Raw genomic sequence first — 19,662 nt, forward strand, 5'->3', positions numbered from 1 at the left:
AATGATGATCTAGAATATCTTCATGATTTAGATTGAATGAACTACCATGCAGAGTATTGATCTGAGAATTGTGTGGTACCTACTCCATTCCCCACAGTGATACGTAAAATCCTAAACCTATTGTCTGATGCTACCTGACAGTGCATAAAACAGAAGATTCTTTTTTAGTAAAATATACCATCTCATCCATTGTTTACTCTGGAAATAGTGTAATAACCATTACTTAGAATTACGAGTTGTCTCCACTCTGCAAGATGTTGTTAGACCAGGGGTTGGCAAACAAGAGCCCATATAGGCCAGATCCAGCCCTCCTCCTATTTTTGTATGGCCCACAAGCTAAAAGTAATTTTGACATTTTTAAATGGTTGGAAAAAAAGTCAAAGGAATGATGTATCACGACCTGAAAATTTTATGAACTTCAAGTTTTAGTAAATAAAATTTTACTAGAATTCAGCCCCACTAATTTATTTACATATTATCTATGGTTGCTTTCGTGAAATAGTTGAGTAGTTTTAACAGGGACTGCACAGCTTGCAAAACCTAAAATATTTACTTTTTAGCCCTCTAAGAAAAAATTTGCTGACCCCTGATCTTGACCAGTGGCCTTCAAATCTTTTGATCGTACATACCTATCGTTAAAAAACCTGGAGGTTACACGCACCTGCTGTGTGTATTTACAAGTAAATGTGTATATGTCTCTATATATTTGTTTTCAATTATATTGAGAAATGCATTGATTATTTTCACAAACTGTTCTATTATAAAATATACACAAAATTAATTTTAAAATTGGATTTTACAAAGATAGACATCCTAGTATTTTCTTTTTTACCTTGATGGATCATTGTACATTCCCCTGCAGACCACTTTGGACATCTCTGATAAAGACTATCATTTACTTTCAGAAATATCTGTCTGAGTTTTAAGAATCTGCATACTCTTAATATAACATGCAAGGTTTCGTCTTCATGTTGAATATTGGCCAAATCCAGGCATGGCTGTTCATTAGCTATGCAGTCTGCACACAGTTTCGGAGTCCCTGAAATTTGTCCGGATGGTCCGTGGAGCTGGCGTGACACTTGTTGGAAGTGGACCCTAACTCCTTTTTTTATGAGGAAATAAAAGCACTACGAAAAGAACATGTTACATTTTGATTAAAATACTTTTGGAAACCTTTTACTAATTTTCAGTAGGTTTGACCCATGAGGCAATGGCCTTCTTGAGCTTAAATTGATACCATGCTATACTGGTTACGCTCATGATCTGCAATTACAGAATCGCAGAGTTAAAAGGGACCACAGATGACATTTAGTGCATCCTTTATTATCAACTTTGATGAATTCGGGTGAAGGAGAGAAAGATAAAGGGTCGGTGGGGGGAGGGAGTGAGAGAGAACAAGAGAGCTGCATCAAAAGAAATCCAGCTCCAAAACTTGAAGTAATGAGGTAAGTTGGTTGTTTGATGTGAATTAGTCATTAATAGACCTCCTATCAAGAACTTAGCTAGATTTGCCACAGTCTCCCCCAGTCTGTCGAGGAAATGGCTTTTGTATACATTCATTAAATCCTAGATCCCTTAATGCAGAGTGGAAAGAGGCACTCATGCCAGTCCCTGGGTTCAGAGCTGAACAACGTCCTTATAGAAACCCAGATTCCTACAGGCAGGATCATACAAATGAGTGGCATATGATATAGAGACCTCTGCTTCTGCCTCATTATTACATCAACATGAGGTCACTTTTCCTTCAGCGCTTGTCTTAAGGAGAAGTTTACACCATCTGTAGGAATTTTCAGATTAATTTTTTATTCTAAATTTTTCAAAATACAGGTAAATACCTTTCAAGAATGTATACAAAGTAATTTTGTTCAGCCTAATTGTTGCTCTCTGCTGACCCCTATTCCCACCCCGCTCACCCCACCTTCGTTCAATCACTGCAGATGAATTTGCTACACTCTGTGGAAGTCAAAGGCCAGGCTTCGTCATCGACATTTACACTGGTTTACCTGTTGGTGAGTTATGATGCCTCTGTTGGAACTTTTTGTCTCTGCCTTTGTGTTAAGAAAAGGAAGTACACACTGTTATCTTCTCAGTTTGCTTTTTCTTTCTTAGAAGGAACAAATTAAACAGTGCCATTTAGCTTTATTGAAACTCTTGATTCTTAGTTTGAAACAAACAGTACAGACACCCTGTGTAGCTCCACCTAATTGGCAGCAGCATTTGTCGGTCATGATTAAGGGGACTGGAAAGCTTTTCACAGAATTACAATCAAGCTTAGTTAAACCAACCCTAGGCATCAACAAAGAGAGATTCTGGGAGTAGGGCCAGTTGACGTTTGATTTGACTATAATTCCCAATCCTTCCATCTGACTGAGACCTGAGTTTAATATGACTGTTCATACCAATACTTATGTGTAGGTGGATCAGTTTTATCTCACATAGAATCTCCTCAGGTCATCTGCTTTGGGATTTTTAGATGTGAAGTTAAAAAAAAAAAAAAAAAACTTTCCAATCTGAGGCCCTGTCTGGTAACTGGAGCAGAGACCACTGCAGTGCTAGTGAAGCTTACGCAAGATTCAGAAGTATTGCACGGCGTTCAGCCAATGGAAGTGATGCCTTTGTGGTTTAAAACCAAATAACATAAAAGTAGATGGAAAGCTATTGCATTCTCAGAGTCTTTCCCCAGTGTGATTTCTATGGATCCTTAGATGCCCCTCTTAACTCTGAGCAGTTGTGTCTAGTAGCAAACATCACCACTTTGTCTGTTCCACCTTATTCCTAATAAGTAAACTGAAATCCACATCAGCCTTTCCAATGACCTTGTTTAAGAAAACAAGGGTCTGGTCCAGCAATCAGCCTGGCTCTCTTAGTGCCAAATACATATGGCTCCGTAGTCAACGTCCAAAGAAACTTCATGATTTGGAAAGAAAACCTGTTAAATGGCATTGGCCTGAAACGCCCGGCTCCTAGCTGCTTTGTTTTTCCCCTTCCCAAAACAGATCTTTTCATCTCCTTAGAATCTCTGATCTGAGGATAAGTGGTCTTTAACAGTAGAATCCATCGTTCTCTGTGGATGGACCAGGTGTGTACCCCAGCAAGGCCTACCTTCTAATGTTGGTAGCAGGCAGAGACTCAAGACAGCATTAACATCATCCACTAATAAAACTGGAAAGGCTTCAGACATCATCTAGTCCACATCAGCTAGGCCTTGCCTTACAGTTGAGGGGACAGAGGCCTAGACAGGGGAGGGGACTCAGCTGAGGTCACCTGGCTAATTAATAACAGAGCTGAGACCAGAATCCAGTCCTGACTCACAGCTTGCGTTGCCTCTAGCTCTTGAAAACTGGAAATGTGATAGTTAGCAGTATACTTATTGTTAGCAAATTCCAGCATGACAAAATATTTAGATGACTGAGAAACTTTATTTAAGCTTTATACTCTTCTTCTGAAAGGTCTGAAGATTGTTGGCATATAGAACCCATTCGTGTGGGGTTAAAACTACAGCAAGTTTATTAATCTTGTCTTTAAACATAAACTTTTCCAAGTTGAAGTTCCAATGGAATCCAGACAGGAAAAGAAAATATAATTTTTAATATATGCTTTTGCTCTTTTATGCCTAACAATGGCTAGAAATTTGACCCAGCCTGTTATTGTTAAACTTGAAAATACATCTCTTGTATTTAAAACAAATGAATGTGGACATAACATTTCATGTTTTAACCCGTACGTGGTTCAAAAATGTCTGAATTTTTTTTCTTCTTGCTGCGAGTGCATAGTTGTGATATATCTTTGCCTAACTTTTTAAGAACATGAATGACAAATGTGTGAAAAATCTAAAACGTAATGACTTGTTGTATTCAAAATGGAAATATACCCCTTGATATTCTAAGCTGGTTTTTTTCCATGAAAGAGATCAATTTGTCTTCAAACAAAATCAGGCCCTTTAGAAAAAGGTCCAACATAAATCCATGTCCTGTCGAATTTCTCCTTTAAAACAGATTGGCTTTAGGGTGTGATTCTTCTGAAAGCTCTTGTGAGTTCCACTTAAGTCTATAGCCATCTTCTGACAACTTATGCAAACAAAGTATCTTGCAGAGGCTCCGGACTATGATATGTAAAGGAAAGTATCTCGACAACAATAACAGAAACCTAATGGATTGGAAAGACCAAAGCTTTGCATTCCCTCCCTGCTTCTGAAGTGTTTTGTGAAACTCTGCCAGAGGGCTGGTAGAGGGGCCCTCTGGGATAACAAGCACTTCGCTAATGGTTTTGAGAAGATTGTTTGACTGTGGGAAAGCATACGGGAGACAGGACAGCCTGTTAGCGGATTCCTGGTATCGAATCCCAACTCTGCCTCCTGTTGGCTGTACAGTCTTCGGCAAGTTCCGTGCTCTGACTTCCTTAGTTCCATCATCTGCATCATGATGATGGTCAGAGTACCTAGAGACCATCTCACAGGGTGGCCCTGATGATTTGGTAACTAAATTCAGGTTAAATGCTTGAGAAATATACCAGGCACATAGCAAGGGAGACACTACTGTTACTGTCACTGTTACCGTTATTATCCTAGAGGACACTGAATGGTCAGGAGTTCAGAGCAGGTCAAACAGCAAGCGGATCCACCAGGCTGGTGAGGAGACCAGACTTGCCCACATGGCTCCCTCACCAGCTGGCCCGCCGGCTTTAGCAGCCTGGGTCCTGGCTCTGCTCTCACTCCCGCTTTGGTCCTGTTTTAATGCTCAGCAACCCCACTTCCAGGTACTGGTTCTTAATTGAATACATTTTAATTGGCACTTAACATTTGTCAGACCGTGTACCAGGGGCCGGTAACACCGTAGCGTAGAAGCCAGCCCCGGTGCCCGGGCCTGGGAAGCCACAGTCTACTGTGACAGTCCTTCCTTGGTGCCTGCTCTCTCTCCATGGTCAGCTCAGGCCCAGCTTACATCCCCAGACCTGACTTACCTCCATTCAAAAGCCATGTGAAGGAGAAAGGGGGTGTTGAAGTGGAATTTGGAAGATCAGAGCTGGCCGTGACCATGGGCTCCTCCTCTGTTCCTCACCAGCTCTCCTCTCCCGTTCTAGACGAACACCACCACACACTTGGGGTAGAGAGACCACTTTCTCTTGGCAGTCACTTTTATTCTGCTCATCTGGTGCACAGGGCCCGGTGGGTACAAAGACGGCGCCTACCTGGACAAAGCCGATGCTATAAAACAAAACCAGAAAAACAGATAGTCAGACAGACAGACACATGAGCGTCTGACAAGCAGTCTAGTTATCTCAGTTTGCTCTTCACTGACGTCCCCGCTTCCATCACCACCCCAGCACACGCACACACGCAAGCACATACACACACATACACACGCACTTTCTCTTCTTTGGCTTTAGACCTTACATAGAATGAATTAGAAGCAGCTGACTCTCCATTCCAGTTTACCCTGCAGAGGGACGACATGCCGTTCCGTCACTCATACGTACCTGCTCTGTTTCTAGATATCGATGAATGTCGGGAGATCCCAGGGGTCTGTGAAAATGGCGTGTGTATCAACATGGTTGGCAGCTTCCGATGTGAATGTCCAGTGGGCTTCTTCTATAATGACAAGTTGCTGGTTTGTGAAGGTAAGAGAGGCTGTCGCTATGTCACATCCAGAAATGAGCCAACCGATGAGCTGCATACCCACACACACACACATGTGGCCAAGTTCACAACACTGGAATTTCAGAAATCCATCTAACTCCAGCAGTACTGAAGGGCAACATGTGGATCGACAGACATTTCATGTAAAAATTCCCTAACACGCAGCGGGAAAAGCAGGATGTCCATTCCCCAGCCCTCTCTCCCCACACACACAATGTATTAGATTTCCCAGCTGATACGGAAAAGCCTTGAGATCCCGGGTGTGTCCAATAGATGGCTATTGTTTCACATTGCTTGAAAGTGAGCATGAGTGGTGGGCAGTCGTCTTGAGCTGAACCTCAAAATCAGTGTTCCCTTCCAAACGGAGCCTTTGCTCCTCCCAAGTGAAAACAAGGTTAATGCAAATATTTCAAATGCATGAGAGAATCCCAAATGGCAAGAACAGCAAATTCGATTTTATATGAAGAATGTTGGCATGAGTGCAAATGGTACTTTTTTCATTTTCAAATTACCTCCGCTTGCCATGTGTTTGTGCTGTGATTCTGCGCATTCCTTACCGCACTTCATATTTTTCCGACATCTGGGGAAGATAGTGTTCTTTTACATTTTAGTAAAAGGGACGTTACTGGTTATTAAATATACCATGGGCCCTAGGACAGCTAGAATAACTTTCTATTTAATACTTAGAGTCTCTAGCAGAGTTTTTGTTCACGTTAGAGCACGTATTAGCGCACAGAGCTCAACATTTTAATATTTAAAAATCTTTTTCTCCTAAACTGGGGACAACTTATAGACCATGAGTCAAGTTACAGCCCCAAGCGCATGCTTGTTAAATTCTCCTCACCAGGCTTTCTGTTCCTGTGGCCAAGTTGGCCCACGTCCCTTCCTCTGCCTGCTCTGCGGGGGAGTGGGAACAGGGTGACAGCCATTCCTAACCTTCCTAAGGAGATAGTCATTTCGGGCTTTGGTTCGGGCCCTGGGCTTCAGGTCGTCAAGGATCAGGTGTGGGGAGGAGGCATGATGTGGGAATGGAGAAGAAAGCCCACAGCAGGTGACCTTATAGTGCGAGAGGTGGCTGCCTGCTCATAGCCGCCGTATTCCACCTGTCGTACGTGCGTCACGATGTCTGCCGCCTTCTGTGGCATCTCCCCCTCTCTTCCATTCAGAGCTGGTTACTTGACCCAGGTGCCTCTTTGGCACTTATATCTGCTGAAGCAGCAGCCGTTGGCCAGAAACCAGAGGTAAGGCCATCCAGGACCACCATGCCAACTGGCTAGACCTTGCTACACACATGAGACTGAAAACCTACAGCTGCACCAATGTAAGGCACTTTGCTGTCAGGGTAGCATTCAGTGGATGTGGAGATTACAAAGCACTCCAGCTTTTGGTTTCCGTTTCGTAGGATATCCATCTTCAGGGTGAATGTTTAATCCAGGGTCCGCTGCTTCCCAGCACACTCTTAGCTCGCAGAATCAGAAAAGGAAGGTTGATTTAGTACGTGCCTCAGCCAGACTGAAATTGGAATGGATTCCAGAAGTGATTTAGGGAGCATCCATGCGTCTGCCCTCCCCAAGTATGTATATCATCAGATGTTAGGCATCTGATGCATTACAGAAATGCTTGTCTGTGACACCGACTGGCTTCTCCAACTACGCAAGGTACCCTCTGTGTTTCTGTACACCCTTAATTAAGAGCAGGGCAGGCCTGGTGGTGAGGTGCTGCTGGGTCCTGGGTCCACTGTAACCCAAGGCAGGCAAATTCTGCTTCTGTATCTGTTGTACAGAGAGGCACACCCCGGATGAGACGGAAACTCCCACTGACTGCCAATAGCACTGAGGTTTTCCCACCACAAAAGCACACACCTAGGAGGCCTTGGTTGACGTATTTGCCGCCCCCTTGTGGGAACTTCTTTGGCTGAGCCGACTTCTGCAGGAAACCCCGGTACTGGGGCTGAGCTGACTCCCCACCTGTGTTACAGGCTATTCCCTTTACTGGATTTAGACCGAATTAGAATGTTTCATAAGAGCAGGGGAAGGGAATATGTATTTTGCCCCACGCTGTAGCCTGGACTGTGCAGTAACTTTTGCAATGCCATGAATTTGAACTGTATTAGGTAGCTGTTAAATTTTTTAAAAGATAGACAACTCCGTGAGCATAGTCAAAGCCCTGGAGCACACAATATCCATTTTATTCTTTCCTTTGATAGTGAGCGTTTGGTTATTTTCAGTGGTTTTATGTGCAGTCTCTCATGTTAAGTCTCCTTGACTTGACTGCCATGTGGCAGAAATTTAAGCAAGAGCCTGTGCAGCCCTGCAGTTCAAAGCACTGTCTGTAGACCAGGAGTACCAGCATCACTTGGGAGCTTAGTGGAAGCACAGAATCTCAAGCCTCTCCCCAGACATGCTGAATCAGATATGCCTTTCAAAAAAATCCTAAGTGATTCATATGCGCATTCAGGTTTGAGATGCCCTGCTCTGCAGACCTCACAGCCTTCCAGACGAAAGCAACCCAACTGAATCCCAAAACCCCCAGGCTTTGAGCAAATACAAGATTTCCTAGGATATTGGTCCATACCCGTATCAAGTCCTGGCCCTTGAAGCTGAGCTTCACAACTTTTTCTAGACATTAGCAGCGTTAGAACCCATATGTGGTGATAAATCAAGTATTTGCATTTCTGAAACATATTTGTAAAACAGAAAAATTAGAAAACAAAATTTCCATCTTCCGTGGTTTGTTCAGTAGAACCGATCAAAACAGGAAAATATAAATCCATGTTGTGTGAGAGCCTTCATCAACTTGACACCAGATTCCGCCCTCCCTGTAATTCAGTTCTCTCCTGCTTGTAGATATCGACGAGTGTCAGAACGGCCCGGTGTGCCAGCGCAACGCGGAGTGCATCAACACTGCGGGCAGCTACCGCTGCGACTGCAAGCCCGGCTACCGCTTCACCTCCACAGGGCAGTGCAATGGCAAGTAGTCCCCACCGCCCAGCGCCCACCCGACGGGCCAGCCCCATTGAGCTGCAGATACCTGGATTTCTTTGAGACGGTTAGGTTGAAGAATACATGACTTCTGAGTCGTAGTAACTAAACTGGGAAAAGGGAAAACTGTTGAAATGTCTTCACACTTAGCTTTTTTCTCCCTTTAGAGGTGTGACGTTTCCAAATTTGCCTCTCTGCTGCCCTGCTGCAAACACCCACTCCCACAAATGCGCGCACACGCACACACACACGCACACACACACGCACACACACACGCACACACACACGCACACACACACGCACACACACACGCACACACACACGCGCACACACACACACTCCCTAACTGGTATTCAGGACCAAATACTTTTTTGTCCTTTCACATAATCCCCTTGGAGTGGGTGAGGTTGTCACCATTCTGGCCACATACCCCAAGTCTAGATGGCAAAGCTCCCCTGAGCTGGGCCAGATCAAACTGCACAAACCAAGGAAAAAGAACCAACAGTATCACTTTTTCTCCTAAACAGCTTACACAGCTGAGGGCCGCAAACGTTGAAAGCCTTTTATTTGCTACGTCAGCTACAGTAAAATGAGAAACTGTCCGCTAGAGGTTAAATTTTTTTGTTGTTCCCGTTTGTCAGGGATGTGCTAGAAATAAGAAGGATGAGCGTGTTACCATCTTAAATTGATGGTAAAATTATTAGGTGTCTGATGGTATCTTGTAGCCAGTGGTATCAAAATAAAAACACTGGTGTTTCAGCCCAGAAGGAAAGTAATACCTCAGAATGATTTTCATCTGAGTTTTTTAGTAATTATAAATCACTGTATATTTAGCAAGGAGGTCAGGAAGAATGTGTTATTTTGCTTCTGGCTCATTTCACAAGGAATTTCCTGGATATTTTATGCATTTGTGAATGAAACAACACCAAGGAACGTGGTCAGATTTTCCTTGGGTTTCCTTGCCCACCAGTGATTAAGTGGTGGGAAGTGCACTGCTTTCCGTAGGGTATTTTGCATTGTTTTATGAGACTTTGGTGGGAAGAGGGTGTAATACCAGAACAAAAACTCATTTTGAGAATCAAGACTTGTTTTTTGGGGGGTTTAAAGGAACACGTGCAAGTATTTAGCATTTTGTCAGCAGAGCAGTTGTTATCCACGTACTGAAAAAAAAAAACAAAACAGGACAGGAAAAGTGAGGACGTCTCTGATATGAGTCACAATGCTCTCATGAAACTTGGCATTCATACCACTTCCCTGCATTTTGCTTGTAATTTATATTTATTTGAAACTGCGTGAAATAATTCCAATCAAAATAAGGAATTGCTGATAATATAGAACATGTCATTTCACACCATTTCATGCTCAGGCAAGATGAGGGAAGAACTATTTTATACATCAAGACAAGACGTCCAACCAGGGCCTGCTGGGGCTTAAGCCCTGTCATGTTTTCTTGTAGAATATTAACACAAATAAAGCTCATCCAGCGTTAACCAGCGATAAGTACTGTGAAGGAGTGTTGTCTGTAGCCAAATCTTCATTTCCCTCATTCATCGAAATCCTCACAAGAAAGGGAATGTACTTGAATTTGAGTTTTGCAGCTATTCAGCCTCTAGGGCTGAAGACTTCAGTCTGGAAATGTCTTCACTTGTATCTTACTTTTAAAATCTTTTAAAATGTCTTTAAATACTGTCCTATACATGGCATTTTTTCAGACATATTGTAAAATACTCCTGTCTTCCTGTGTTTAAGATGAAAAGAACTAAAATTTCCTTATCATAATAAGATTTTTATTTGAATCCATAAGTACATCATTTCAACAGCCGACCATATAATACCCGCATTGTTGCCGAGAGATTTTTAGAGAACAGTTAGTTAGGTATCGAAGCCGAGGATGCTGGTCTCACCTGAGGAGCTGTGGCATTAGAGCAAATGCAGCCCCCTTCTGACATGGATTGCCGAGCTAAAGACATATTCTTCCCAGCCATTTCCTCATGGTCTCCTCTCTTTCTGCTGACTGTGTGGGTGTTTTCCCCCAGTACCCTGTTTAAATCTCCTATCTCAACCTCAGGCAGCACCTTCTCGGAGTTTAAATCTTGGTGCTTGTAGAAACCTAGTTTTCTGGTCTCAATACAAAGTGAACTTCACAATTAAGTTCTCTAGAATTGTAACTTTCTGTTTCACCAGTAGAACTGCAAAGTAATCCATGTTTCATTTTTTTTCAATCATCATGAAATAGGCAACGTAGGAAAGAAAATTCCTAACTGAGGATCCCTTTCTAATAAGATTCTTAATGCTCTCCATTTTCTGGGGGTCCCAGAGATAAGACAGACCTGGTCCTTGCATTCTCCCAGATCCATATTACCAGAGGTTACCCAAGGTTTGGGCCAACCCTTCTCAAAATCAGCTCCCTCCACAGAGCTTGGCAGTGGAAATCAATTTCCTCTGCCTATCTCAGGGAGAAGGTTGCTCATTTTAAATCCGTTTTCTCTGATGGGAACGATCATAATTTGTTCACTAGCATTTCTGCATAGGCTAGCTGTAGCTCCTAAGCTACTCTATCCCAATTTCCCCTCTTTATGATATTCTCAACCCCCCCCCCCCGAGACTTTTAAAGGATATGGTGATTCATCAACTCTAAATGTTTTGCGTATTGGAAGGAAGTAGTTCTAAAAATGGCAGCCTGAGCACGTGAAATGGAGGGAATATACTCTCTCCTGGCGTGGGCACAGCTGCTCTGTGCAACACAAAGTGCCTGTTCCCAGTTGCTGTCTTCTCAGTAGATAGGGCAGGCAAACAGCAAGTCTGGATTATTCAGCTGAGAGCAGGGTGCTGCGGTGCTCTACAACATCTACACCCAAGGCGGCGTTCTGCTCTTTGCTTTCTTTTGTGACAACAGGAAAATCAGGATAACGCAGTGCCTTTTGAGTTACATTTTCCCTAAACGTAGAATCTTGAGAGCTTTAGAAAATTAGAGACATGAGTAGGCATGTAATTATGTCACCTGTGGATTCCTGCAACAAATGTGGCCCCTCAGATAATCAGATTTCAGGAGAGCATCACTTGATGACAAATATAATTTAAAGCCTAAAGACTGGCAGAAGCAAGATGAGATGGCTTCCTTTGGAAAGAATATGGATAAAAAAGAAACAAACATCATTAGGATTGTCAAGTGCTGAAAGGAGCCATGTGTAGACAGGAAGACTTGGTTCAGATGGAACAAAAGGTTACAGGAGTGAGACAAAGTAATGATGTGTAAGTGGAACAAGGGACGATGCAGGCTGTCCATCATGAAAACCTATCTTAGCAATGGGATTTGTTTGATTTAAATTTCTAGAGGACGCCATGAAGCTTCCATGATTTGAGGCACCAAATCTTGAGTAGACAAATACTTCAGTCAATTACACAGTCTAGGATACTGCTTAGGCAGATAATCAAGTGGATTATCTACCAGTTTGGATTTTTCTTCCCCATTCTACTTCTAAGTTTTCTCTTCTTTTAGAAGATTTTTTTTGGATACCGCCCCTGTTTTTCATTGCTTGTGTATTGTTAATATGGTCTGAATGTGCCCAGTAAATCAGAGTAAGTTTTAACCAATTTTGAGTCAAAAATAAATATGTCAGCATCTGTTTCACTGGCTTAGTTTAGAGCTAGGATTAATCCTGAGAGCAATACCTAGAAGTAAGTTATTTGATTTGATTTTGTCTTCTAAGTTTTCACTTAATTTTTATCTACAGATCGCAATGAATGTCAAGAGATCCCCAATATATGCAGCCACGGACAGTGTATTGACACAGTTGGAAGCTTTTATTGTCTTTGCCACACTGGTTTTAAAACAAACGCTGATCAAACCATGTGTTTGGGTGAGTATGTGACTATCATTTCATTTTTTTCTTCATAACCTACTGAAAAATTCATTTGTATCTGCATATATTTAAAGTTAACACTAAACCTTTCAGTAGTTGTTTTGTTATTTATAAAATAAAAACAGAAGCACGTGTGTAGCATTAATACCCTTTGGCATTTAATCTTTAGTAATCTTAACATCATAAACCTCTTTCTTGATAATCATTTGGCTGTCAGTTCAGAAACACTTCTGACTAAGAGATAAATTGAGAAAGATATTACGACAAAAAATTACTATTTATTAATGTTAAAAGCCTATTATTCTTTTATAGTATTTATGTGAGTTTGCCTTATTGGAAAGGGTGCAGCTTTTGATTGTTTGAGTGTGAGCATTTTTTGAGACGTGTCTGTAGTTTGTATCAGATCCTTAAAGACAAATTTACAGATCATTTTCCTAGGGGAAAAGAGCTCAGGATTTTAAATCTCTTCCTTGGTCTTAGTACTGAATCAGAATGTTGATTTAGAATAAACTTCAAATGTGTAATCAGTCAATTTCTCTCTTTCCCTCCTTTCTGTTTCTACTTTAAAGCAACATCCATTAAGTCTTCTGGGGACTTCAATCAGTTTCACAGCTGGAAAAAGAACAATCTATAGAGTGATGTTTAAAGTGCTTGCCTTTGGCTGTAATTGGATGTATCCATTAGGGAACATTCTCATAAAATCTGGTCATCTTCAGAGCAGATAAGTTTTAAGTTAAAGATTATAATAGGCCCTGCTCATCACTGGCGAGATAATCCCTACATACTAATGAAGTCCTGCCCAACTTTCATTCTCCCTCTTCCGTCTGAATTATGTAGAACCCTCTACCAAAGGACCTGCCCAACTAAAGAACTTCACTTGCTTGGCTAAAAATGAATCAAGGCAGAAGTTTTTGACTGCTGGCAGGGTGACTCATCTGGATGCAGTCGTCAACCAACAGACACACATGTTGGAGTCACACTGGGCTCAGCAATAGCTTCTTGATTTAAGATCACAGATAACTTATCTTTATGTCCAAAATTTGAAAGGAAAGGAAATCCTAACTCTAAACACTACATTTTGCTAATCTGAGGTGTTGCCTTCCACTCCTTCCCCATCTCTTTGTCCTTGCCCTCCTCATTCTGCCTGTTGATATAACAAGCCAACGATATCAATGTTTTTCATTTTAATTTCTTATTTCCTCCTCAATATAACGTACACCTACTCTTTATGAGAAAGGTGATGGCCGCTGTCACAAGATGCAAAGACACATAAGATGCCAAGACAGCTTTACAGATAGTCAGAGTGAAAAGTCATAGACCAATAGAAAGACAGAATACACTGCAAGAGAGGAGACCCACATTAGGGGCCATTACATTGGGATAGTTTAGAAGGGAGATAAGTCACCATTTCATGGGAGTGGTCATGGGTTTTTAGGGGTGGATTGGGAAAAAGAAACATGTCTAAAATTCCAGGTGAGTTAGAAAGCTAATTTATGTTGTTGCTGATTTTGGGGTAATATCAGGTGACTCACTGCCTTTTGGTAAACCGGAGTGAGAATCTTAAAGGCTGAAGTTTGCCAAAGGTGGCAGTGAATCAAGACCCAGATGTGCACAGAATTTTCCATTTCCAAGTGAAAGTATTTGAGAAAAGTGGCAAGGGTGGAGGATTCTAGAAGTAAATAGAATAAAATAGTTCTTGTCCAGTTCTCATGTCCTTAGCTTGCCTCCTTTCACATGCCAACCAAGGAAAGGATTTTCTCCCAAGGCTTAGAACCTTGCCTTTTGCTGGTTTCTCACAGGAAGCTGCCGCTGCTGGAACTAACACCAACATCGAATCTAGAAGTTCTCAGCCTACGTACGACATTTTGTGAACTCTTAAAATGCCTTTTAACCGCAGGTAACCATATACCCTCCTCTTCTGTTAATAATCATGTTTTTCTGTGTCCTTTGTTCCTGCTAGACATAAATGAGTGTGAAAGAGATGCCTGTGGGAATGGAACTTGCCGAAACACAATTGGTTCCTTCAACTGCCGCTGCAATCACGGTTTCATCCTTTCCCACAACAATGACTGCATAGGTGCGTGTGCAAAACAGTCAGCCACCAAAGGAAGGCAGTTCTACGTGTGTTCTCTGTAATTAGCATCATCTCCAGCGTGCTGGCAATCTTTTTTAATATATGCCATCTTATGCGTGACAGGTGGTTAAAAAGAGTTGTTAAATACAATGTGCTAATTAAGTGTCAAATATAGTTACTACATCTATTACTTTTATTAATATACTCATTAGCAGCTATAATTTTTATGTCTACTATGCTGCGAATTAAATGCATTTCAAAATAAATCGAATACGTTTTAAAACATACAAAAGCTATCCTTTGTACAGAAATTACGTAGTTCAGGAGCAGTGTGGACCTGCTTGTCTAGATGTTTCACTACAGCCTCCCTTCAAAGAAGTTAAAATTCTTCTTATAAAATATGCTACATTATTCACAAGCAAGGGTAAGGAACCAAATTTTGTATTGTGCTAGAGGCTACTCTTACATACTTCTGATTACAAGAATACTTAATACCCTCAGCTGTACTGTGTATTAGTAATTCAGTTTTAACCTTTAAAAATGAAACCTAAAGGATGATCAAGGTGAAACTCATATAAAATCCTAATATAAATGATCAATCTCTAATTAGTAGAATTATGTCATCGTGTTAGGTTCTGATAGGTGAATAAAGCCAGGTCTGTTGTTATAAACTAGAGCACATTGGAATTTCTTAAGTCTGCCTGAGCCAGCAAAGGCCACTGAAATTCAGTATAAGTATTTTTCCCTTTAAAAGTTTTGACCATTGATGGGATTATGGCATTTTCTTTGGAACATATCAAAGGATATTTTTTTGGCAGATGTTGATGAATGTGCAACTGGAAATGGGAACCTTTGCAGAAATGGCCAATGCATCAATACAGTGGGGTCCTTCCAGTGTCAGTGCAATGAAGGCTATGAGGTGGCTCCAGATGGAAGAACCTGTGTGGGTGAGTGCTGCTTCAGAAACACCCTCCAAAGGTCATCCCAGAGGCCACTCCAGGAATCATGCAGTCTCTATCACAATCCTCCCTTCAGAAGCCTGGAGGAAAAAGATCAGAGTAGAAGTACACTAATCCTGCCTGTATGTGTGTGTGGTATATATACCACTCTTCCCCTTTATCTTTTAAAATTAAGTGTTTGTAATTAGAGAAACAGTTACAACGTTCAGTGTAACTGTTAAATTGTTCTGTAAACAACTGTAATTCCCTTTCTTTTATTCTTTTTCTTCAACATAGCTTTGTGGTGAGCTCTTACACAGTCCTCTGGGTGTCCTCAAAGATCTTCATACCCATTGACTTTCCACGTGCTATGCTTTCCTGGAAAGTAGATCAAATGAAATATGGTTGTTAACTACACTGCCCACTTCTGAAAGCTAATAAAGCCGATTTTTATTGAGCTGTTAGTTTTTCTCCAGGGTAGAGTTTGTGGACTTTAGATTTATGTGTTTCTTAGATTTGATTCCAGTTTCTTTCAATTTTAGTTGCTTGATGGAAATCATGCCAGTGGGAACCTCTTTCTTCTTTTTCCCTTTTCTTTGCAGATATCAACGAATGTCTCCTAGAACCTGGAAAATGTGCACCAGGCACCTGTCAGAACTTGGATGGGTCCTACAGATGTATTTGTCCACCTGGATACAGTCTCCAGAACGACAAGTGTGAAGGTAGGAGGGCTATCAATATTTGGAAATTAGCAGTATTGGTTACTGCATTGACATTATCCAATTTCTGAGATGGTGTGATGGTGTCTTCATTTTGGAATACTTTATCAGAAACAAATCCAAGGGTAGGGTGTGACTTATGGGCTCAAAATTAGATGGTGAGACAGGAACATCAATTCTCACGCTAATCTCTGATGAAGCTATTTTGCTCTGTGTATATGGGTGGTCACATAACCCTGACACCTTCCCAATGTACTTTTATGCAGCTGGTAGAAAGTTCTGGATTACATGTTTTTAAGTGCCAATGGGTTGCAACTAAACATAGCTTCCTGATTCCAGTTAAAATCTTTAAGTGACCACAGTCAGGGTTGGAGGAATGTGGCTATATAACTTGTCTATGTTATTTTGACTTGTAGAATGGTAGAAACGTGTAACTACAAATAAATTCTCAGCAAATTTTATAGTACCGTATTCCTCAATACGTACGTATATTATTGCATTAAATGAAGGACGTTAATTGCCAGAACTTCATCAATGAACAGGGTGGAAAAGACTTTTAAGAAGTCACCTAGTCCATGCTCCCACCTTTAAACAAGTCTGCACCTAATCCATGATGAGTAAGAACTGTCCACTTTTAATAGCATCAATGACAAATGTTTATTATATACCTAATTTAACTCTCAGTCAAGAGATAATATTCTACATGAAAACACTTTAGCAAAATTAGACCTAAATGCAAATTATTACGTGTTATTTTACTTCTATTAGAGATCAGCTTTATTCACTCTAGGATTAATGCAAAATTACCCTAAAATGAACAGAATGAAAATGTATAGAAAGAAAAATGACTTCCAGAATAGTTCATAAATGTGTTCATTCTAAATCTTTGTCCCTACCCTTATGAAGTTGGCACCTACAGTTTGATTTCTACCGTAACAACAACAAAAAGGAGACATCCGAGCATTTTTACAAAAGTTGACTTCTAAGCAAAGGTTGGATGTTGGGGTGGAGGGAGTGCAGGAATGGAGCAATTCAATCAGCAGCAGCAGTTCAGATAATAAGCCACAGGAAACATGATGCAACTATAAATGCAACGTAAGAACATGAAATGATGAAGAAGCTAGTTTTGCATTGTACAGGAAGATACTTTGCACTGCACATTTCTAGAAACTCTATTATGTGGTATTTACAAAATTAAGTCAAGATAACAAAGCTAAGATCCTAACTTCCCTTTAGTTGGACCTCGTGGGAATAAAGCTGTGTAACACGAATACATTTTGGTGTGGGTAGAACTCGTTGCACAAACCTGAAAATAAAGAGTTGCAAGATACAAGGGATATCTGTTTCGTTGAAAAAAATTTTCCATAAAAATAGCATGGCTCAGAATCATGACTTACCTCTTTTTCACTACAAATTCCTGCTGAAAGTCAGGGGAAAGGATGGGTACATCTCTTGGAAAGAGTGGTCGTACTTTTTCCACAAGTAGGGTCATCATGTACTTTACTGACCAAACCAAGACAGTTTTGAGGAGGGCACTATTAATAACAAGTCCAGGTCAACAGGCATAAACTAGTACTCTCCCAGGCAAACGAGAACATACTCAAGCCACTGAAACTTCCCTGCAAACCATCCTTAATTACTCCTTTACAGTAGATCAGGTGTATTAATATGCTAAAGGAAACATGTCACAATTATGTGTGTCAAATTCCTATCATCTATATGGTAAAGGAAAAACTATAGTCTATACACAGAAGATATTTTTGTGTCTTCAGACAAATTAAACTGCAAATGAGAGATAGGAGCCTCATCTCTTGTGATATCTTTAGTTTGTATTGCATAGGATTATTTTCATGAGTACTGGTGTCCTTGTAAAAGTCATAGTTTTAGGATATTGTAGCATGGGATATTGGGGAAAGCACTGTGGACAGATGGGTGGAGGGGAACAAATTTGGTTCAAAGGCCTACATCTCTCACGGGGTAACTCACTGGCAACACAATTAAAATTTCAGAGCGTCTGTTTACTGTGTAGTGGTGAAGTCAGACTCTAGAGTTTCTTGCTTCTTTCCTAGTTTAGGGTGGTATGAAATTACTCCAACTTTTCTAATTATCCAAGAAATTCAGTCTGGGTAAAACATGTTTCTCACTGCATCCCTAAGAAGGCACTTGCAGAGTCCATTTTTACAATAAGAACCATCAAAACTAGTTTTTTTAAAAGTCATCACAGGGACTTCCCTGGCGGTCCAGTGGTTAAGACTTCACCTTCCAATGCAGGGGGTGCAGGTTCGATCCCTGGTCGGGGAGCTAAGATCCCAACATCCTCGTGGCCAGAAAACCAAAACGTAAAACAGAAGTAGTATTGAAACAAATTCAGTAAAGACTTTTAAAAAATGGTCCACATCAAAAAAATCTTTAAAAAAAAAAGAAAAAATAAATAAAGTCATCACAGCCTAGAAGTCTACTCACAGCATCATGACACAGGAAAAATCTTCATTGTTAGAAGAGTTTTGAAACTCAGTTACACTTTGTACTTTTACATTGTGCATTTAGTAACCGATGGTGTCTCCATCATGTTTTGACCTTGTTTGACACACGTGTACTTCTTTTAGATATTGATGAATGTGTTGAAGAACCAGAAATTTGTGCCTTGGGCACGTGCAGCAACACTGAAGGCAGCTTCAAATGTCTGTGTCCAGACGGGTTTTCCTTGTCCTCCACTGGAAGAAGGTGCCAAGGTAAGTGCTTTTGACTTTTGGCTTTAGACTTTCATTACTCCGTGTTTATTTGTTGCGGTTTTATTTTCTAAACATGGCGAAGTTTTGATTCTTTGTGAAAGAGAAGATGGAGTGTTTTCATTCATCCAGACGTCTAATGATTACCGTATGTCAGAAAGTTCATTTTTACTTTTAAGGTTAAAAACCCATCCATCAAATTATGGTTGCTTGTACAACAAGTGTCCTGGCACTTTAAACCTGTCTCTCCCCCTGAGAACACAGATGCTCATAGGTCAGTCAGCGGATCAGCCATGACCACTGAACATGGCAAAGCCTGGGGCAAGTTCAGTTACAAGTTCTCTGCCTCTGAAAAGGTAACCTCTGTAAATATGGGCCAAAACCTAGACTTTCAGACAGAAAAGTGCAGATTAACTCATGTGCTCCCTGGTTATAATGCCTATCTCTTACATCACAAGTTTTCTAAGAAAACAGAGAAATAAATGTGAACTGACCAGGATTCTTGCTGGCCCACAGTCTGTTTTCAGGAATGATACTTGTGAGCTTAAAAAAAAAAAAAAATCAAAAGGGGAGCCTGAACTTAAGCATAACACAGTTTATTATGTCTCAGCAAACTATTCAGATTTTACTAAACAATCAATTGTGTGTGTCTGTCTACTTATACAGACTAGTTTAGTGAATTCAGGACAAAAAAACACATGCAGACAGACATATCCTCCCCCC

The 19,662-nt window shown here is 40.9% G+C and overlaps 1 protein-coding gene across 1 annotated transcript in view; it reads left to right on the forward strand.

Annotated features, from left to right (window-relative positions):
• FBN1 (fibrillin 1) overlaps positions 1 to 19,662 on the forward strand; it is a 253,659-nt gene that overhangs the window by 189,808 nt on the left and 44,189 nt on the right. The window contains exons 42-49 of the mRNA XM_024740283.1: positions 1,938 to 2,009; positions 5,491 to 5,616; positions 8,482 to 8,604; positions 12,351 to 12,476; positions 14,440 to 14,556; positions 15,372 to 15,500; positions 16,094 to 16,213; positions 18,817 to 18,942. Of these exons, the coding sequence (XP_024596051.1) occupies positions 1,938 to 2,009; positions 5,491 to 5,616; positions 8,482 to 8,604; positions 12,351 to 12,476; positions 14,440 to 14,556; positions 15,372 to 15,500; positions 16,094 to 16,213; positions 18,817 to 18,942 (939 nt within the window). The remainder of the gene's footprint in view (positions 1 to 1,937; positions 2,010 to 5,490; positions 5,617 to 8,481; positions 8,605 to 12,350; positions 12,477 to 14,439; positions 14,557 to 15,371; positions 15,501 to 16,093; positions 16,214 to 18,816; positions 18,943 to 19,662) is intronic.

The sequence above is a fragment of the Neophocaena asiaeorientalis genome, unplaced genomic scaffold (genome assembly GCF_003031525.2).
Source record: "Neophocaena asiaeorientalis asiaeorientalis breed wild unplaced genomic scaffold, Neophocaena_asiaeorientalis_V1.1 scaffold122, whole genome shotgun sequence".
Lineage (NCBI taxonomy): Eukaryota > Metazoa > Chordata > Mammalia > Artiodactyla > Phocoenidae > Neophocaena > Neophocaena asiaeorientalis.